General features: G+C 35.8%; 1 protein-coding gene across 5 annotated transcripts in view; it reads left to right on the forward strand.

Moving 5' to 3' along the window:
• ASAP1 (ArfGAP with SH3 domain, ankyrin repeat and PH domain 1) overlaps positions 1–21,049 on the forward strand; it is a 147,649-nt gene that overhangs the window by 84,721 nt on the left and 41,879 nt on the right. For all 5 annotated transcript variants that reach the window (XM_083821803.1, XM_083821799.1, XM_083821802.1 and 2 more), the window contains 10 exons: positions 967–1,041; positions 1,413–1,462; positions 3,062–3,191; positions 3,684–3,769; positions 4,737–4,812; positions 5,476–5,562; positions 12,623–12,723; positions 13,138–13,207; positions 15,464–15,551; positions 16,607–16,655. In XM_083821803.1, the coding sequence (XP_083677929.1) occupies positions 967–1,041; positions 1,413–1,462; positions 3,062–3,191; positions 3,684–3,769; positions 4,737–4,812; positions 5,476–5,562; positions 12,623–12,723; positions 13,138–13,207; positions 15,464–15,551; positions 16,607–16,655 (812 nt within the window). The remainder of the gene's footprint in view (positions 1–966; positions 1,042–1,412; positions 1,463–3,061; positions 3,192–3,683; positions 3,770–4,736; positions 4,813–5,475; positions 5,563–12,622; positions 12,724–13,137; positions 13,208–15,463; positions 15,552–16,606; positions 16,656–21,049) is intronic.

Here is a 21,049-nt window from a genome sequence, read left to right on the forward strand (position 1 = left end):
CCCTAGCCCCCAGCCTGACCCTCCCCTGTCCCAGCTCCACGCCGTTCCCTCGGGTCCTGTCGCTGTCCCCAGGGAGCAGAGCTCAGCGCCTGCCCCTCCGCTCCCCTCGGGAGGAAACTATAGAATTAGTGAGGAGCTGAAGAATTCACAGATATCTGTAGGAAGAAACGAAGGGAGCAGTGGAATAGGAGAGTCAACAGACTTCTTGTGGGTGCTAGACTGGAATAATACTGATACACATCTCTCTGCACTGATCCTGTTTTTTCAGCAATCAGACATAGGCGGACACGTTCAGATGGGAGCACGATGATAGATGTTTCTACTGTCGAGAGCATTTCCACAGATATGTAATCAACAAGGCAGGCACTTAATGGGGTGAAATTTAAACTATTGGGTATCTAAGCAGACGCCACATTTCTACACCAGGCAAGGAGAAGACAGTTTTCCCAAGTAGTTAGGAATAGTCAGTCGAAGACCTGATAAATCATTGCAATTTATGTTGGTAGGTGAATTAACATGTGCCTTGCACATTACTTGCCTGTAGCACGGCAGGTCCTTGCTTCTCACTCAAGAAGTTAAAAGAAACATTTATTCCCCCCTTCCTACCCCCCCTCCAAAAAAATAACCCATCTAACAGGCTTCCTAAATAATTAAACAGTATTCAACTGTGAGCTTAAAAAGACTGAAGATTATCTTGATATGTTTTCAGAACTTACTTATGTGCTCTTTTTAAAATTCAGTTTTTATATCACCCTATTTATCTAAAGGCTAACTGTGATGCCTTTCTCTCTGATTCAAGTGAATGTTTATTAATTCTTTCCAGACTTTCATTTCCTATTAATTTAGAAAATCTGAGATGGTTGCAACTTCATTAGTGAAGTTACAAGACATGTTGGCATGTCTCATGGTTTGATAAAATCGTAATAAACTTTTAAATATCAGCAGCATCATGTTTTTTCATTTCAGCTCCAGGGCTTAAGCCACAATGTTATTTTCACGTTGGATTCTCTCTTAAAAGGAGACTTAAAAGGTGTCAAAGGGGTAAGTGTTGAAAACGAGCTTTATATTTATGGAAATGCTTTTAAGTTCAGATGTCTTCTGGCTCTTCCATTCACCATGAGATTGTTTCTTAATGGTGGCATCCATTAGTATCTCTGTAGAGGAAAAGAACCTCAAAATTGGCATGGCTACAAGTTCAGATGCTTCTTTAAAATTTCATTGTAAATTCCTGTCTTAAGAAGCACAGGAAATCAATAATTCACAGGGTTCAAAAATAATTTTTTTTTTTCAACAGTTATTTGAAAGTCTATTTAAAAAAAAAAAAGTGTTTTTTGTTACTATTTATGACTTGATACCTTAACTTTAAAAACAAAATTTTAAAAATGCTTGAAGTATTTTTTCTGTTTCCAAAGGACCTCAAAAAGCCTTTTGACAAAGCCTGGAAGGATTATGAAACCAAATTGTAAGTATCTCTCTCTCCCTTCCTCCCTCTCTCTACAATCCCTTTCTTCCTAGTCCCAAGATATATACTTTGTCTTCGGATATAAATGTGAATACGAACAAGAAATCTGTGTTTTTCCAGTATCGTGATCTCTCTTGTGCACTGATAGAAATAAAATAGTTTGTTTCCTTTGTGAAAGAGTACCCAATATTTCTGTAGTGTAAGGAAGATAATTAATGCTTAAATACTGAACACCGTGCAATGAATTGCGGGGATTTCAGATGGCATTCACACGTTCTTATAACCATATGCATATAATCTATTGATAGTTAAAAAAATAATAAATTATGTTATTCTGTATTGCAGAACTTTGTTTTTGAGAGGCAAAATTTTTAGTGAAGTTAATGTTATTTCTGAAATATCTGTGCTTAAAAAAAAAAAATAAAAAAAATTAAAGTTTTCTTACTGTGGTACCTGTCTACAGGTAAAGAATGATTTGAAAAAATAGAAAGCTGGCAACAAGTAGCACCTTTGTTTCAGAAACGTTAGTGGAATGGCTCAGAATGCTCAGGCAGTGTTAGGCACCATCTGTTGTTTTATCAGAACTAAAGAGGTCTCAGGAGTTGATTCATTTTTTTTGCTTGTTTATTTTGGTATCCTCTATTTCCCTTTTAATCATGTTATTAGGTTTGCTTCACTTATGTCTAACCGGGGGAACAAAGAAAAAACAACTTTCTTTTTACATTTTTTTTCAGTATATCAGTGAAAGAAATAAGGAATTTTCTGTTGTTTAAAGTTCAGAGATCAGTAAACAAACAAATCCCCACATCCCCTATCTTCCCTGCCCCGACAAGGGGCACCAGTCTAAAACACACACTGCTTTGTCATGGGTTTTACAGAAGCACAGGTTCAGTGTTTATCTTCTCAAAAGTGTAGCTAAAGAGGAGAAATAAATAGTTTAGATTTTTCTACTCTGTACTGAGAAATACAGAGCAGTAGCAGAGAAACTACTCTGAAATCTGAATAAGGGGAGCCACATGATAAAGCTGTAATTAGAAAATCTCAGGATGGCGTCTTAGTTCTATATTTGTATTTCGCTATTTCAGACTTCACTGTTGGCTTTCTCTGAAAATGTAATGACTGGAAGTCATATCATTTGGTGTATGTGGTAAACTTCATGCTGTCATCTCGCTTTTCTTAATGCCTGCTGTAGGAAGCAAGAAACTTGTTTAAGATATTTTGCCATTTTCTTACCAAGTCAGTAGTTTCTTATATGTATGATTGACATTGCAGTATATAAAGATGACAGCTATGGAGAACATCATATAGAAAAAAATTACATACAGATTCTTCTCACTCCCTCCCCCCCCCTACTCAGTAGCATAGTTAAAGGATTTAAAGGAGGAAGGACAGCTTCATGACTGGATTAAAAAATAATACTAATAAAAAGTTTCATTATTGATGGATTAAAAAAAAAAATGGAAGATTTACTATCATGGGGTACTCATCTTCAGAATGGTTTCTTTAATATAATACTCACTTAAGAAAACAAAAAACAAACAAATGAAAAACCTAGATCACATGATAGAAGAAATTTCCTAAAATCTATTCTAATTTCAGTACAAAAATTGAAAAGGAAAAAAGAGAGCATGCGAAACAGCATGGGATGATACGAACGGAAATAACAGGAGCTGAGATAGCAGAAGAAATGGAGAAGGAAAGGCGGCTATTTCAGCTACAGATGTGTGAAGTAAGAAGTTTCAGCTTTTAATTAAGATGCTGTAACATAGAGTGCTTTGTGGGTCTGTCTTAAAGCAGATTTCATCACATTTATCATTTAGTGGGGGTGGAGGGAGGAAATTATTTCAATGTAATATAGTACAGCAATATAAGGATAGTTTCTTTAGCAACTATGAAACCTGGCTTCCTTTTTGTTTTACTCTGTTTTTTGTTTGTTTGTTTTTAGATTGTTATAATAAGGTTTGTGGGCTGAAAATGCACCACAGAAGTATTTTTTATTTTTCAGGTGTATGGTTGAGCTTTCAGGAAGAAAGTTTTTTAGGAATGACCATATAAAGTGTTACCTAATTTATATTTAACAGTGGTGGACTGATAGTTTGAGTCAACACCCAAATTGAACACAAAGATAATTAACTAATTGAGCAAATGATGTTTTATTGTTTGAAAATAGTTGAATGTTGTAAGGCATTATAATCAGCATATTTTTTCACTGTCCATACAGTATCTTATTAAGGTTAATGAAATCAAGACAAAAAAAGGTGTGGACCTTCTGCAGAATCTCATTAAGTATTATCATGCACAATGCAAGTAAGTGCAATGCTGTTAAGTTTTATTTACAATATTTCATTTACATCAGTGATTGCTTTCCATTGTTCTGAATTTGTTTTGGTGACATCAGGAATTCTTACCACAATTGTGACCTGCCAGCTGACTTGTTAGGCTGAAGTCTTTCAGTAAAGAGTATAAAAGTAACTGGTAGAGGAGCCTGATAGAGAAAGAGGCCAAAGGAAAACAGTACATGTTGCATACAAAGTTCATTTTAGTTCCTGAGGCATGGTAGAACAGAATTTTAGAAGTAGCTTGTTTATTCTATTTAACAGTCTCATGTGGATTGTTTTAAACCATTGTGAAAAACATTAATTTCTTTGAAATCCTAAAGCTTCCTAAGGAAATTCTTATCCCCCGAAGGGGTTAAAAAAAAAAGCTTCACAGTGATAAAAATCAATTGATTTTCTTCACATTTCTAACTTAGAATAAATGCCTGAGGATAGAAGTAGGAATTGTTTATCTACAATAGCATGTATGCCCTGCAATAAACTGCTAACTAGTAAATTCAGCAGTGCAGTTAATTGAATGTGCGGTATTTGTAACATTTTACAAGACTAATTGTTAAACTTTTACGATTACTATCTGGCAAGAATTACATGTATTTTAGGTGTTGCCACCTCATTTACTAACATGAAATTCTTGTTTGGATCATAGTTTTATATAGTGAAACTAAATTCAGCAAGGTAAATTAAATATATCTGGACTGAAATACAACTTTCAGGCCTTTCCAAAGTATATTGCTGTTAGAGGAATGTGTAATCTGTGGTGGAAAATGGTTAGATTGATAGTAAAACTGTTCACATTGGGATAGAGGTGTTCTTATTTCTGAACATGGAGCTGGGTAAGTTTTTAATGTAATGGGAGGGGGGAAAAAAGGCAAAACCAACTTACTTTGTTTTATGAATTATTTGTATTCCTGATGAATCACAGGTATTTTTCATTATAGTTTCTTCCAAGATGGCTTGAAAACAGCTGATAAACTTAAACAATATATTGAAAAGTTGGCTGCTGACTTATATAATGTAAGTTTGCTTGTAAATAGTTGAATGTCTGAAAATAGACTTTTTTTTTGTTTATATGGATGAATTTTAAATATTTATATCCTATAAATTGTGTTCCTTGACTCTGTGCATATAGCTAGACCGAAGAAAAACATCTTGTCTCTATCTTAAAGCTTGTATTCTGTTGTTACAGTTATAAGGAAAAGCAGCTGTCATTCTAGTACTGATTTAATGTTGCATTTAAAGTAGACCTAGTTTAAAATGGGAATCTTTGAATTGGATTACATTACTAGCACCAACTTTAGCTGCCACTTTCAGTTTTTTTCCCCGTGTACAGCTGCTTGATGATACCACCACAGTTTGGGTTAATTAACTTTCCTGTGGTGTTCATGGAAGGCACATAGTAATGTATAATCAAAGCTCATTTGTCACCCAAGTGCTTTTGTATTTTATAATCGGAATTACAATAATTCCATTTGCTATTGTAGTTTGTGGCTAGATTAAACAGTATTTCCATTCCTTAAGTCATCTGTCAAGCTTATTGGAGTTAATTAATATTTCAGTGACTGGCTTAGTTGCATTAGATGTAATGAACTGTTCAAGTGTAACAGAACAGGGCATACAGAACTGTGTATTTACCTTAGCTTGCAACTTGTAGTTTATAATGGTGATCTCTTTCAATAGATAAAGCAGACACAAGATGAAGAAAAGAAACAACTTACCGCTCTTCGTGATTTGATAAAATCTTCTCTGCAGCTTGATCAAAAGGAGGTAAATAATTTAGATGTACTATTTTCAGAGATAATGTGAATTTATGAATTCTGAATTCAGAAATTGGTTTAATTCATTCTCAGTTTGTGTATCAATTTATTTAGAAGAGTTACTTTATGAAGAATGCAACAAAACTAATATTCAGTGTCCAACTACATTTCCACAACCAATACCTTCCTAATCCATGGTTTCACTTTAATGTATCAAAATAATTTATTCAACGTTTTTTGTACAGGTTTTTTTTTTTAATTTACTGTTGTGGTAGTTTTAGTCTGCTGGGCAGCTGAGCTCTACCACAACTACCATTTCAATGCCCCTCCTCAAAGGGAAAGGGGGAGAAAATACGATGGAAGGGGCTCAAGGGTTGAGATAAGAACAGGGAGATCACTCAATAATTATCATCATAGGCAAAATAGACTCAGCTTAGGGACATTAATATAATTTATTGCCTATTATAGAGCAGCGAGAAACTAAAAGTAAACTGAAAACACCTTCTCCCCCCGAGTGGCACAAAGGAACCTGTGGTCAGTCCATGACGCTCCCATGAGATGCCGTCCTTCCCGAACTGAGCCTGCGGGGGCTGCCCACAGGCAGCAGCTCTTCAGGAACTGCTCCCACACGGCTCCGTCCCACGGGGTCCATCCCCCAGGAGCAAACTGCTCCAGCACGGGTCCCCCACGGGCGGCAGCTCCCCCCAGCCCCCCTGCTCCTGCGGGGGCTCCTCTCCACGGGCTGCAGCTCCGGCCCGGGGCCTGCTCCTGCGGGGGCTTTCCATGGGCCGCAGCCTCCTCCAGGCCACATCCACCTGCTCCACCGGGGGCTCCTCCACGGGCTGCAGCGTGGAGATCTGCTCCGTGTGGGACCCGTGGGCTGCAGGGGGACAGCCTGCTCCACCAGGGGCCTCTCCACAGGCCGCAGGGGAACTGCTGCTGCGTGCCTGGAGCACCTCCTGCCCTCCTGCTGCACTCACCTTGGGGGCTGCAGGGCTGGGTCTCACCCCTCTCTCCCGGCTACTTTTGTTTTTTTTTCCCCTTTCCTAAATCTGCTCTCACGGAGGTGCAAACATCACTTACTGGCTCAGCTCTGGGCCAGCATCAGGTCCCTTTGGAGCCAGCTGGAGATGGCCCTTACCTAACATGGGGCAGCTGCTGGACTCTTCTCACAGAGGCCACCTCTGCAGCCCCCGCTACCAAAACCTTGCCACGTAAACCCAATGTAACTATAACAGTTGCAGTGGATCAGATAAATTCTTCATCTACCCCAGCATCCCGTCCTTGGCGATGATCAAGAATGAATGTTCAGGAAAAAATGCAAAGTGATGGAATGCGTGCTTTTCTTATGTCCTGCCATCCTACAGCCATGTTGTGCTCAGGATTTTCCTGACTTAAGTGGTCCTGGGTAGACATGGAGACTTGCCTTTACATAGTGATTTCCATATTACTGTTCATCTGCTCAACTATATGGATTTTGTTATGCTGTACTCCTCCCCAAACCCCTTTTGCTAATACTACATCATAATGAGGAAAATTTGTGTATGAACCAGATAAGTGCTTGAGACAGGGCTGTTAAAGACTAAAATACATCCACAGTTGCACTGTGGTAACAGAGGTGAAGGGAAAACATGCAATGTCCTTTGCAGGTGTTCTGGAATACTCATTAAATTAACAGCTAGGATACAAATAGTGAGTTTTTACCTGTGATAACATGTGCAAGTCATAATGCCTGAGAACTGATTTTTATTTTTATTTTTTTGCTTTCCTTTAGGAAAAGTTCACTTATTCTCCTCTGTTCATTTTTTTCTTAGGTAAATAAAAAATTAGTATTTGTCAAATATCTATTCATCTTATTAAATATTTGTTATTAAATATGAGGGATTTAATGATTATTCATTAGACAGTTAGCATTCCATTACATATATTTGATCATGCACAGATATAATTGGGGAATATTACTAATATCAAATATACATAAGAATAGAACTTACGAGCAGTTATACTGAGTCGGCCAAAGGTTTCCAGCAGTGATCAGTCATGAGTTTTGAGTAAAATGTAGAGCAATTAATGCTGATACTTTCCCACAATATTTTCTTGTTAATAGTAAGACTATCTTGGTCGTGTTTCCGTACCGATGATGGTACCTTTGTATTTAGTACCCCTCTGTTGTTTTCCCCTCTTTGAACTTGTGCAGTTGCTTTCCGAAGCAGTGTAAACTAGTAGTGCCTGTTTCACCCATGTCTTCCCCACCATCATGGCATATTATCTTAAAACCCTTCTTCTTTTGTTTTGAACTTTTAGATGGGCATACCCTTCTCAGGATGGCAGTGCTTGTGGATTTATGATAGCATCACTGCCTTTTCTGATGTCGTTTTATTTTATTTTTTTCTTTCCACAGATGTCCTAACATTGACTTACTTTTTCACCAACCCTTAATGCAGCGGCGTATTTAAAAACAAACAAAAAAAAACAACTTATAACCGTAGCATCCTTTTCTGAATGTTAATAGCCAATTCACAGTATCTTATTTTTCCCCTATGCATTACTTTGCATTTGTTTACAGTTATCTTCACCTGTCTACTGTCAAGTTACTCATGATTGTGAGATCCTCATGAAAGTCTTTCTTAGGTATCCTGAATAATGTAATACCATATAGCAAACTTGGACAGTTTAGCCTTTTCCAGATTGTTTAGTGTTTGACACCATGTGTCCTGTCACATCTCTCTAGGAAATTCATTTATTTCCTGCTTTTAACTTGTTTGCTGCTGTAGCACTGTAGTTGTTTCACTTTTGGAAGTGAAAATTGTGCCGACTGGAAGTTCAGATAGACTGTATCAGACAGATTTCTCATGTCTGTCTGCTTACTGATTCTTTCACAGAATTTCAGGAGACTTTTAAGGCATAACCTTTCTTTACATAAGCTGCACCTGTTCTTCCAGTATTATATATACTGAAAGAATAATAAAGAATATTAATATTAATTTTCATAATTTTCTTCATGTGGTGTGAAGCTTACCAAATCTCTCTTTTCCTGTAACTCTTTTGGAGCCTCATCAGAAATACAACTTCAGTAATTGGGGCAAATAAGTATTCTTACGGGTTTTGACATAATTTTGTAGGTAGCATGTTGTAATCATAGGTATTGCGTATAGATAAATGTCTTGAAGTTAGTGAATTATTTCACAGTCACAATTAATAAGGAATGATTGAGTCCTTTCTTAGTGTTCTTTTCTTTTGAATACTTGCATATATGTGCTTTCATAATATAGATGTACATCTGAAACAGATAAACTTTGGCAACTAGGCTGTTTCTCTCCGTGCATCTTTAATCGCATCACTTTGAAGGACAACACAACCTCAAAACATGGTTTTAAGAATTTCTTGGATATGTCACCCATGATGACAGGTGCATCTTTGAATAGATACCAATTTATTGTAAGATGTGCCAGCTCTTTCTGGTAGTTGGTGTTCCCTTATCTCATCCTCTGCTATCTTTCCCAATACTCTGCAGATGGAGGAAAGAAATAACAATGTGCACATGGACCCAGTGGATTTTTTCCATAAAACGTATAATACTTCACATACATGTGTTACATTTGTGATCTCCCTGCTACCTGAATCACTGTGACTGTAACTTGGGCTCGTTCTCCATTCTTGCTACCAGAAATTGAACAAAGAACATTAGATTTCAAAAGCTATTTGGAAATAATTTTTAAATTCGTGAAGTGTTTTGTGGGTCAATTCAGGATACAAGATCAGGAAACAAAATCCGTTCTCGTCTCAGTACCTTTTTCTTTGCACAAGCTACTTATCTGGGAAGCAAAGGAATAACTCCTTCTCTCCTGGCTGCTGCACGTGCTAAGTTCAAGCTAGTGAATCTGAGAATTAGGACAAACAAGTCTTTATTCTTAAGTGCCATGTAGTGTACGTATGTGGCAGCATATTGTACAAGCTAAGTTTCAAAAGCTGCTTGCGGGGTATCATGAAGTAGAATGATTAAATGAGATGTACTGGATGTACTGTTAGTTTCTTGGTTACGTTTTTCCTGAACGTGTAGCGAGAATTGTTCTGTTTCAGTGGAAAGTAACCTCATTTTAAAAATAAAAATAAAAGTAAGTCAAATTCTGAAACTTAGATATATCTAAGTTGTAACAGGAGTAGCTTCACAGGCATCAGGAAAATAAACTATAAAATTATAATATAGACAAATTCTAGGGCTCTTAAGAAACTGGATGTAGATTTTTATGATATCTGTATAGAAAACATGGTAAATGTAAAAAATTGGCTTGAAGGGAATTCAAATCATGTCATTGAAGAAAAAGGAGCAATATTCTGATTCTCAGATACTTAGTCAAATCTGCTGTAATGAAGGAATCCACCATTTTGGATAAAATTGATCACGTAGATGTCTTTCAATGTAAGAACTTTGACTCATGTAATTCTGCTATTATGGCATTCTTGGTTATGATTAAGAATACGTGTTGTTGTTGTCCCCTACTCCCCCCCCCCCCCCCCCCATTAGTTCATTATAGTCTCAACATTAAAATAAATAAATAGTAATTTAATCAAAGTGTTGAAGAAGATGAATTGAATGGGATTTTCTCAGGTGGGTTTGTGCAGATTCAGAAGTACTCCTCTAAAAATTACACTGGCAGGGAAACAGTTTGAAGTCTAAATTCCCTTTACCTTCTGTTGTAAGAGAAGGGAAGCCCAAATTTGTGATTCCCATCCAGATTGTAAATTCTGTCACTGTTAGCCTCTCTGGAGTTGCCGTTAGATAAATGAGACTTCCTTCTCATCTCAGACAGACATTCCATCGCAGATGATGAGAGAGATCTGCATAGCTGTTAAATCTACTAAAGCTTTTAGTGTCATTTTGAATTTAAAATAACACGTATGAAAAAACTAACAGTCAGCACCCATACTTTGGAAGAAACAGTAACTCTGTGAGTTAACTGCATTCCCTACTCTTTCAAGGTCTTATAATGCAACTCTCATTTTACTTCTGCTTGCATTCAAGGTGTTTGGTTATCACCACAGACATCTGTAATGCTCATACACATTTTGCTGGCGTGCCTGTCGTTGCATCAGTGAAAAGCTATTACTGTAATCTTTGGAGTTACCTGGTTCTTGGACGTATCTTGGCAATCTGTGAATGTTGGTTTGTGCAGAAGTGCTAGTGCTGTAACTTCACAATGGGAAGTACAACTTACAAGGGCACTGCTGCGTGTAATGTCTCTTGCCACTACATGCTGTCTTAATATCAAGTTTCTTTAATTTTGCATAAGAACTATCTGTGTAAAGTAACTGTGGTTTAAAACTTTGGGTAAAAATATTTTAAACTATAATAGTGTAATTTTAATGATGTGAAATACTTTGTATGTTAAGCTTTTTAACATTTAAGCACTTCTAAGTTTTAAAGGAAACTGAGCCTTCAATACATGTTTCTACTGGTATTCTCATGTTTTAATTATTCTTACAAATGCAACTGACAGCTTTATTTTCAGTATAGCTGATCGTTAGACTCATGTTTCATGTCTATTTTGTTAACTGCTTCTTGACATTTTGATTTTTCCCCAAATCTCTATCTGATACGCTCTTTAGAACAGGAATTACAGCTCATTATGTTCTTTCCAATGCTGATTATCAATAGAGCTCTCATTCCAATGGGGGTTCGAAGTCTGTGTATTAAAAAATGAGCTGCGTACTGTGATAGTGTAAACACAGGAGGCAGCACATTACGTGTGGCAGTCTTCATGCTGCTTCCAACCACAATTGACAGTTCTACCAAATCACTTGTCTCTAAACTCATCTGAGTGGAGAGGGGTGATTTCCAGATGTTTTGCAGGAAATTGTTTCGCAGCTACAGTAAAACAGTATTAATGTATTCTTAATTATATCTTCTTATATGGCTTTGCAAAAACTAAAAGTTAACTTTGGGCATGGTCTTTAACAGAAATTCATAATTAGCTCCGCTATGCTGGAGGACACAATATGACTACCATTTTAGACACTTTAAATGTAATGAAGATGCAAAGACACTTCGCAGGATTTGATCCTGCAGTGGTTTTAGTTGCTTTTATGAAGTCAGTGTCATATATATAATGTGCGGTGTTTTGTCATGTTTTTTTTACTTAATGAGCAAAACCACCGGTGTGTCTAAATAAAGAATTGTTGGCCTTCTTTCTAGTAGTGTCATTAGAAAGGGGGATAATTGTTTTATTAGATATGGGGGCTATAAAATTTATGTTCAAGGAGTATGTTTTAAAATAAAATAATAATTCTCGTTTAAAATTATTTGCTTTCTCTCTCCTCTATTGCTTTTGCCTTTCGTGATCGAAGTCTAGGAGAGTAAGTCAATGTTTTAATGAATTTTGGGGGATTTTCTGATGCTCTTGTTAGTCCATTTCACCTGAGTGTTTCACTAAGTCAGGCCCAAAGCTATTTCAGTTGACATCATTCATTAAAACTCCTGAATTGTATATGTATTTTAATTGGATAAAAAAAAGCAGTTATTAGCATTTGTTTTTTTGTGTAAATATGTATATATCCGTATATATGCATGCTTTATTCTATTGCTTTATTTTTGAAATTTGATATCAGCCTTCTGTTCTTCAATTATAAGCTTATGCAGTTTTATCTGTTCTTCAGTTATAAGCTTATGCAGTTTTAATCTTCCATATTTTAAAAAGGCATTATTTTTAGATACATATTGGCCATCCATACTATACTCAAAACTCCTAATGAGGTCATAGTCTTGAGCACGGAGTTAGCTCAAGATCATTATTTTTAGATACATATTGGCCATCTATACTATACTCAAAACTCCTAATGAGGTAATAGCCTTGAGCACGCAGTTAGCTCAAGATCAGGTGATATAAAAGCAAGCTCTTGTATGGATGTAAAACATCCATTAGGAGTTCTCTCTTTTTAAAAAAAATTTTATTAATTTGTGAAGTTGTGGTAGAGACGAGAAGTGAAGTAAGTAGGAGTAAAGGTCAGGAAAACTTACAGTAAGTACAACTTACAGTAATGTGCACAGTAACAGCGTTTTCCCTTTTTTTTAGGATTCTCAGAGCAGGCAAGGAGGATACAGTATGCATCAGCTCCAGGGGAATAAGGAATATGGCAGTGAGAAGAAAGGCTATCTTTTAAAGAAGAGTGATGGGTATGTTCTCAGAGTGCGTAATACATAGTGGTAGCTCTTGTTCTCGCATGGATTTTTATTGTTTTGTACTCTGGGTGCTTAAGGCATATGCACCTATTAAATGTGCCACAACTACTGAAGAATTTTTGCAGTTTGAATCAGAACACAATCAGAAATTATTATAGTAAACACAAAAAAGTCAAAACCAAAATCCTATGTCAAATTAAAAAGAAAGCTGTTGTCTTTATAAATCTCTGAAAAGCACTTAAGTCCTATCATAAATATCCAACATATTTTTGTTGAGGCATTTAGTAAAATTTGGACTGCCTCTGTTTGTTTCTCAAGGATAATCTTGTTAAAACATATAAGGGATTAAAATGTGTTTTGAAATCATGTCTAGATACTGATTTTGTTGTTGTTGATGTTCTTACCTAGGTTAAGGAAAGTATGGCAAAGAAGAAAGTGCACTGTTAAAAATGGAATTCTTACCATATCACATGCAACTGTAAGTTATTTTTATACCTCTTCATTAAAATAATAAATTATGATTACCCTTTCACAATGAGTCTGGTATTCTGTTATTACAAAAAAAGATGGGACTTCTGCTTCAAACTGTTAAAGTTCTGTGGGTTATCAGAAATTGGAGATTGACTTAAGTAGAGACTTGTTGCTCTGTTCTCAAACCATCTGGCTGTTACTGACCATTAGCATGAACAGTTTCAAGTTAGATGGACTTTCTTTTTTGAGCAGTGCACCTGTTCTTACTCTACCTTTGAGATGTGGGTATCTATCTATAAATTAGTATCTATCTAAAATGAACAGTCTACAAAGAGACTGCATTAGAGCAAGATGCTACAGACTCTTCTTTGAGCCACTGGAGAACTAATCTGAGTAGATTTGGTGAGATGTCTTGTCATGAACTCAATTCTAGCTGTTGACTGTACTGGAAGACTAATCAGCTGGTTCATATATAGGTGTCTGTATTACACACATTTTACTCCTTCATAGGATATTAAAAACATAAATTCCTTTAATGCCCACACGTTGGTTTTGTTTAAAGAAATAAATTGTAATCATTCAACTAATCAGAGTGAGAAATGGAAAGGGAAAAAAGTCATTTGAAATTAGTTCAAATCTTCCTGTGGAAGATTTGAGGTAGGTAAACTCCTCTTTAGACTTCTACATTATTTTTTTTTTGCTTCTATAGACTCTTGACATTTGATTGAATTCCAAAATGTATTAATCAATAGTTTGATAAGGAAATGGTGAATATATTGATTGATTTTAAATAAAAGTTTTTTTTTAAAAAAAAAGGGAGGGGGTTGGAGGATCTTGATCATACCAAGTTTTGAGAATTGGGCATGTATCTGAAGTATCTTCCTAGGAATGCCAAATCTTGAGGAAGCAACAACAATGTCATGGTAGACACAGTTCTAAAACTGCCTTGAGGCAGCATGACACAAACTTGTTACTCCTGTTACTTTTTTTAAAGGAGATGGCCACATTTCAGCACCCTTCTTTCACCTTTTCCCCAAATTCCACTGATGGTCATGACTATTAGTGTCCAAAGTTAATTTCCTTTCTTCAGAAAGCTAAAAGGGAGTTATTTATAACTCCAGGGGGGGTTGTGCTTTTTTTTTTTTTTTAACAGCTAAGAAGTTATCCTCACCTAATTTGAGAACCCGTTTAATCATGTAACTTGAGATTAGTTAGCAGTACCTAAATTAGTAATGGTTCAGTTTAAATCACTATTTAAGAATATATATGTTTATATATATGTTATGTGAACCTTAAATCTTGCCAGTTTAGAATTCTTTGAATCACACTGTTGGTTGTAGTTTTCCATTTCTTGTATGTAGCTATGTAAAAAGAGCAGTCCATTTGCTATTTCCTGTTGCAGTGCCAAGTAGAAAGTAATTTTCTTGTTTTCAGTGATGAAAGGTTCAGATCATGACAATATGTTTGAGACTGAGAATCCAATTGTATATTTACTCCTTCAAGGAACTGTTGCTCCTTGAGTGTTAAAAATACTGCGCTGATGATCTTGTCCTGCCAAACATTTGACAATGTGGGAAACGCATTTCTGTATTTTTTGGTTTGTTGCATGTGTGCTACTTTTTTTTTTCTTCTTAACAGTTTCTAAAGTGAACAATTTCCAAAACTCAGTCCAGAAGTATTTACTAATAAGTGACATGTCTCATGTTAACATGATTAACAGCTGTTAGATATAAACTGAACTTTAATTCAGTATCTTCATAGTTTTTGTTAAGCCTGTGTATACCAAAATAATTCTAGAGTCATATTTAGCTATCACGTCTTAAATTCTCTGCTGTTATTTTAGGTTATTTTAGTAGTTGTATTTAGTCCAAGATCTGAATTTCCAGATCTGCAGCTTCTCATATCCCTTTAAAGTTTTTAAGACTATTAAAAAAAAAATTGTTCTGTAGATTTAGTGTTGTTTATGAAGTACAATAGAAAAGCTAAATAGTATTATTCTAAATAGCTTATTATAAATTAAGGTGTATTCCTTTAATGCCTTTCAATTAGTCAGGAAGAGTTGCCATGTAGATTTTAGCTTTGTTTTAAATCTGGCCCTTCTGACAGACCAGGTCAGACACAGTCATGCTGGTCTCAACTGTTTCGAAGGTGTACATGTATTCATGTCCAAACTTTAAACTACTATCACACATGCCCATTTCTCAGAATGGAAAAATAATCCTAAATCAAGACATATTTAAAGTAAAATAAATTTTCTTTTTAGTCCAACAGGCAACCAGCTAAACTGAATTTATTAACCTGCCAGGTGAAGCCAAATGCAGAAGATAAGAAGTCTTTTGATCTAATATCACGTATGTAGCAATTTTAGTACCATCTTGCATTATGTGGGATTTCTAAAAATGTTTTTAAGTCTTGTGATTACGAGATATTTTCATTAAGAATGAGGCTATGGTTCAAATTCAGATCTATATCCAGATACATGCAGTGTCTCATGAGTGTTTAGATCCCTCTAGTTTTGAAGATAGGTTGAAAAGACCAATGAATATAGAATGTATTTTGTGACACATTAGTGCTGGTCATTTGTGACAAGCCATGAAATGCTGTGCTGTTTTCCTAAGTTCAGACAGACACACGTTGTACTAAGCTGTTAAACATAAACTATATCCACTTGGTAATGGAGAAGACCTTGTTTTAATTCATTGTCTGTTCAGTTTATTGAGCACTATTTGGGGTTAAAGGTGAGGGAGTAGAGGAAGCAAGGTGAACCCAGTTTCTCATGTTCTCTTATCCTCCTTGCAAAATATTAATTATTTTATCTAAAATCGGTAGTGACTTCTGTATTCTCAGCACTAGAGATTCTATGATTTCACTTCTCCCTGTTTTGGGCTTTGTATCCATTAGGTTTTTAACTGTTTTTGAAGTAGATGAATATGGATTTCAAGATTTGCATATACAGTATTAAATAAGAAACAGCTCAGCATTCTATATTTACAAGAACAGTCTATGAAACCTTTGAATGTGAGGGCTAATACCCAGTTTGTACCTCATTCTTTAATTAGCAGAAAAGTTTCTTAACCAAGACAGAAGGAAAAGTAGGATGGGAATAAACTCTTTTCTGCTACTAATTTATCAGATTTGACTTCAGAAATGATTGTGAGATAAAATTTGATTCTTATGCTTATTACTCTTTAACATTTTGAAGCATAGGTTTTTGACATACACACTCCTGGTGTAAATCAAAATCCACTATTTCATCTTCTTTTTTTTTTGAATTGTCTTACATAGGCATGAATTAATGTCGTAGGTTGAGAAATTGTTCTTAAAGACTTTAGTTGTTAAATAGGTTTAGTAACAGTTTCATTGATTTTTTTCATGTGTCAAATTAAAAGATGTTTGTTTATTTCAGATAACAGAACATACCACTTTCAAGCAGAAGATGAACAAGAATACGTAGCGTAAGAATGTTTATACTTTTTCAAGATTTCTGTCTGTAGAGATGTGTGTATGAAATCATATGGAACAGTGGAATTAGTTTTCTCAGTTAATGCAAAAGTAGTGCACACTTATTTCGGTTGTTGAGTATATGTGTGTAAACTGTTGTGTTTAGATTTACATGTATTACTACAAGGTGCTATGAAAACCTTATAACGTTAAAAAAAAGAACAAATAAAAACAATCAAAAGCCAATTTGGATTGTGTACACTTCCAGAACATTGTTCGTGTCCAATTGCTTGGCTAATACAGTAGATGAGATGATTAGGGTTCAAATGAAATATTTTAAATTCTTCTTATCTTCAATGTCAACTCTCTTCTAAGTTAAGTGTTTTCCTTCCGATGCTGCCTTTTTTCTCTAAATTAAAATCATTAAGTAGATAAATAATCTCTATATAACATACAGAAATTATTTAGAAGTAATTCATCTTTTCTGCTGTAGGCCTAGAAATATGAAACAAAGCATATTTCTGAGTTTTTGTACTTCAGAATCCAGTAACTCGCTTCATCAGTGCATGTTTCCAGGCAGGTTTTTTCCTTTTAAAAATGTCTTTCTTCCTGCTGTGCCAGAACCCCTTTTCCTGAGAGCCATGTGCCACTTGTTTTTTACCCTGAATATTGCTTTCACAGTCATCAAAAGGGTGTTGTGCAGAACATCACAATCCAATACACATCACCTGACAAGCCCAGTGAATAGTGCAGCGAGCCTGAACCTTCCAGGCTGCCTTGTTTTTCAGGATTGTTGTACTTTTGTTGCTTGTCCATCTTCTAATGGAAGACTGTTGTCCCCGTTTTAAAATTACGGGGAATGTTTGATAGATATTCAAGCTATTTGGTGGCAGTGGGAGGCAACAGCCTTGACAGCTCACCACTGGGAGGAGCAGATGAAATGAGAAGCTTGGAGAGTTCGTCATGCACCTGGTTCCTTCCAGCGTCTTCCACAGCCTTATGTTGGCTGGGTGCAGTTAGTGGGTTATGAGTTAATCAGTGCAAAGCTGACTTGCTTAGTCATTCGGGAACTTAATTGTTCCAGTAAGCTTATTAGTAAGCAAGAAAATACTGTTATTGCTGATCAGTAATGATCTTGATGAGTAATATGGCAGAGATTTTTTTGTCTCGGCCATAAATTACCTTGTTGGTTTAAAAGGGGAAGCTGCTTTATTTTTGGGGGGGGGGGGACTCAGTGCATAAGCAGGGGAATACCTTACCAAAATAATTTCTATTATTGATAGGTTGATAAACTCAGTTTAGCTGGCTGCCTTTGGACTCTTGAAATTCCAGGCTGGTTTTGTTTCCCATTAGAAGTATAAATCCCATCTGCTTTGCACTAGAGTCTGGTTTATCGCTTTAAAATAAAGAGGCTGGGAAAATGACTTGAAACAACATTAAAATAGTCCACTGCAAGTTTTAAAGGACTCATTTAGCTAAAGAGGCATTATTTGCATCCCAGTGTTGGAACACATGCTGAGAAAGTGATAGAAGCTAAGGGCATTTTGCCTGCATTTGGGCACTGTAGGCCACCAGCAAAAAGTTACTGTAATGCTACACAGTCAAGTGTTCTGTTTCAGAAAATTACTGTAGTGCCCCAAATAATGTTATGTGATGTGAGATGCACAGGGAATCCTTTCTTTTTTCTGTAGGAACATGTGTACACTAGTTTCAGTTCACGAACCAGAATGTCTGTTAATGTGTCGATGGAAAAACTACAATAAAACCAAATGTTCTGTTTTCCTGGTACAGCCACTGAGTAGGAGCTTAATAGCTTTGTTATCTAAGGTGTCATGTGAACAGAACCCTTTGATTTCCAAACTTGTTGATTTAAGACTGTTCTGTATGTACTACAGGATGCAATTCTTTGCTAATAGTTGTCATCCTCTGGTTCCAATTTCCCCTTGATTTGTATGTGTGCTTCTCTCATCTTTCTCCTCCACTTTGTTGTATTTTTTCCACCTAAGTTTAGTGCTGCCGCTACTCTTTTTTTCCCCCGTGTGCTTCAAGTGAGAAATAGATGTAGAAATAGATTTTCAAATCACTTTCCTTCCAGCCTCAAGTTTAAATGGAAAAAAGCAAGATGCATTTCTTTACATTTAAATGACCTTGCATACTTTTTCCTACTGTTCATTTTGAACTTCTTCCAAATAGCTCTTCACTACTAATAAATAAATAAAACATATATATATATATTAATAGCAGGCAGTTTAAAACACAGATCGTTGAAGCTCACATTCTGTTACAGGTCAGTTACTATATTCCCTCAAATATTTCCCTGAGTTCAGTGCATTTCTCGATTCTTATCCAGCCAGCTGTCTGTTGACCTTTAATTACTGCTTGACTGTCCTTCAAAATTCTCAGGTGGTGGTTATTCATTTCTCCAGTAGATAAAGCACAGGGTGGGGTGCAGTGGTTGTGTGTATTTGTATGTGTGTTATAAGAAATATACACTCCGACTTTAAAATAAACAGATTTTTTTTAAGCATATACAGTAGTAGATGCTTTCTAATTTTGGTAACCGTGGATAAGGACAAATATACAGTGGGCATGACTTTTTAGTTCTTTTCGACCACCTTTTTTTGAAGGTTAAGAGCATATCCTTTTCTGTAGGATTAACTATTTTGCTATTATGCAAACATATAACTTCAATCTAGTATTTAGCAACAAGTGTCAGAGTATTGTTCTTTGAGAAGACTGAATTGGAAGGTCCTGATGCTATCCGTTGCTAGTTCCATACAAACTTGTGCCTGAAAGTTTGAAAACTACTACGCTAATGTTCTGTTTGTGTACCTGAAAACAGCAATGTTGTGGTAGGGATTTTCAGAAGAGACAAATTTTTATTGCAAAAAAAACACCACCACCACCAAAAAACTATTAGCACAGTTATTGTGGTTTTCTATTAGCTTAGAAATACTGAAGAAATAAGAGGAATCTGAATGAGAATCTGTTGTACCTGAGGCTAACAAATACTTCTGCTGCCTTCGCTGGATTCAGAGCTCACCCGTGATGCCTCATTTTTGTTTAGTCTCACGGGTTTGAGAATGTGAGAATTTCCGGCAAACTAAATGCAATAAAGGACCAAAGAAAAATTTGTGGTCCAGAAAAAGTGCAGCAGAAGACTTGGACTACCAATTTTATTCTATTAGATACAAGGCAAAGCAATTCTTTGAGACTTGAGTAATTTTTAAATGATTTGAAAGAACACTACAGTATTAGCTGAAGCTTTTTGACTATTAGCTTTATGCTGGTAGTGTTGTGAAACCAAGCAAATATACTGAAGAAAGAAAAGAAAAAAAAAATGGGGAAGGAAGGAAAGAAAAATGACTAGTACAGATAAGAAAAAGAGGAAGAACAGCAGTGAGAAAGTTTTTATAACTTTTGACATTGACTCAATATGGCATAGTTACCGATATGAATTGTTTTTTTCCGAACGTACAGCGTGCCAGGAAGGCCTGGCCACCAACTGTGGACTTCATGTATAATTAGCATTAGTTATTAAGAATAAGTCTATTCTTGTGTTTGTGTTAAATTGGCTTGCTGACGCTGCGTTAGCTCTTGCTTTGACCGTCTCGCAGATGACACCAGTGACGTGCAGACTTGGACAGTGGCTTCCTTCTAGCTGAGGAAACGAAACAAAAATAATTTGTTGTCTTAAAATTTAGAAGCTCTTGATATGGAAATCTGTGTCGCACTAACAGCTGGCTCAGTGATGTCATGTTTATTTTAATTTCATCTAATATTTTTTAATTGTTACTGCATAATTGAGTTTTATTCAGATTCTTCATTTTTAACAAATTAATGAAATCGTAACCCCGAAAAGAATTGTCAACAAAAGTCAGGATAAATGTTGTTGCTCTAAACCTAATGATTATTTTACTTTGTATGTTTAACACAACATTACTATATCATTAGAAGCAAGGCACTGCCTCCTCTTACATTTTAATAACAGCAGATTTCATCAGAAAAATTGCGGAAGAGTGCCATCTAGCGTGGGTTCTTAAACTGTGTCATATAACTGGAGAGAGAAATGCATGTGAAGGTTGTTCTTGGCTTCTAAACTACGGAGCGAATTTATTTCCAAATATTCCAATTTCTTTTATTTTTAAGATTATTTTTTCACTATTTTTTTAAAGCATTTTCTTTTAGGTACAAGTTCCCAGATTGTTCTCAGCCCACGTATTTCAGAAGCATGTGTATATGAAGTATATAATACACGCTGCCCATATACCTACCTATTCAGGCTCAGAATCTGCATTGCAAGACTACTTACATAAATTTACCTTTGAAGCCTTTTAAAATTATCTTTGCATTATTGTTTTAAGGAGAGATTATAAACTTCAATCTGGACTTTTATCTGTATGTTTAG

The sequence above is a fragment of the Anser anser genome (genome assembly GCF_964211835.1).
Source record: "Anser anser genome assembly, chromosome: 2".
In the NCBI taxonomy this organism is placed as follows: domain Eukaryota; kingdom Metazoa; phylum Chordata; class Aves; order Anseriformes; family Anatidae; genus Anser; species Anser anser.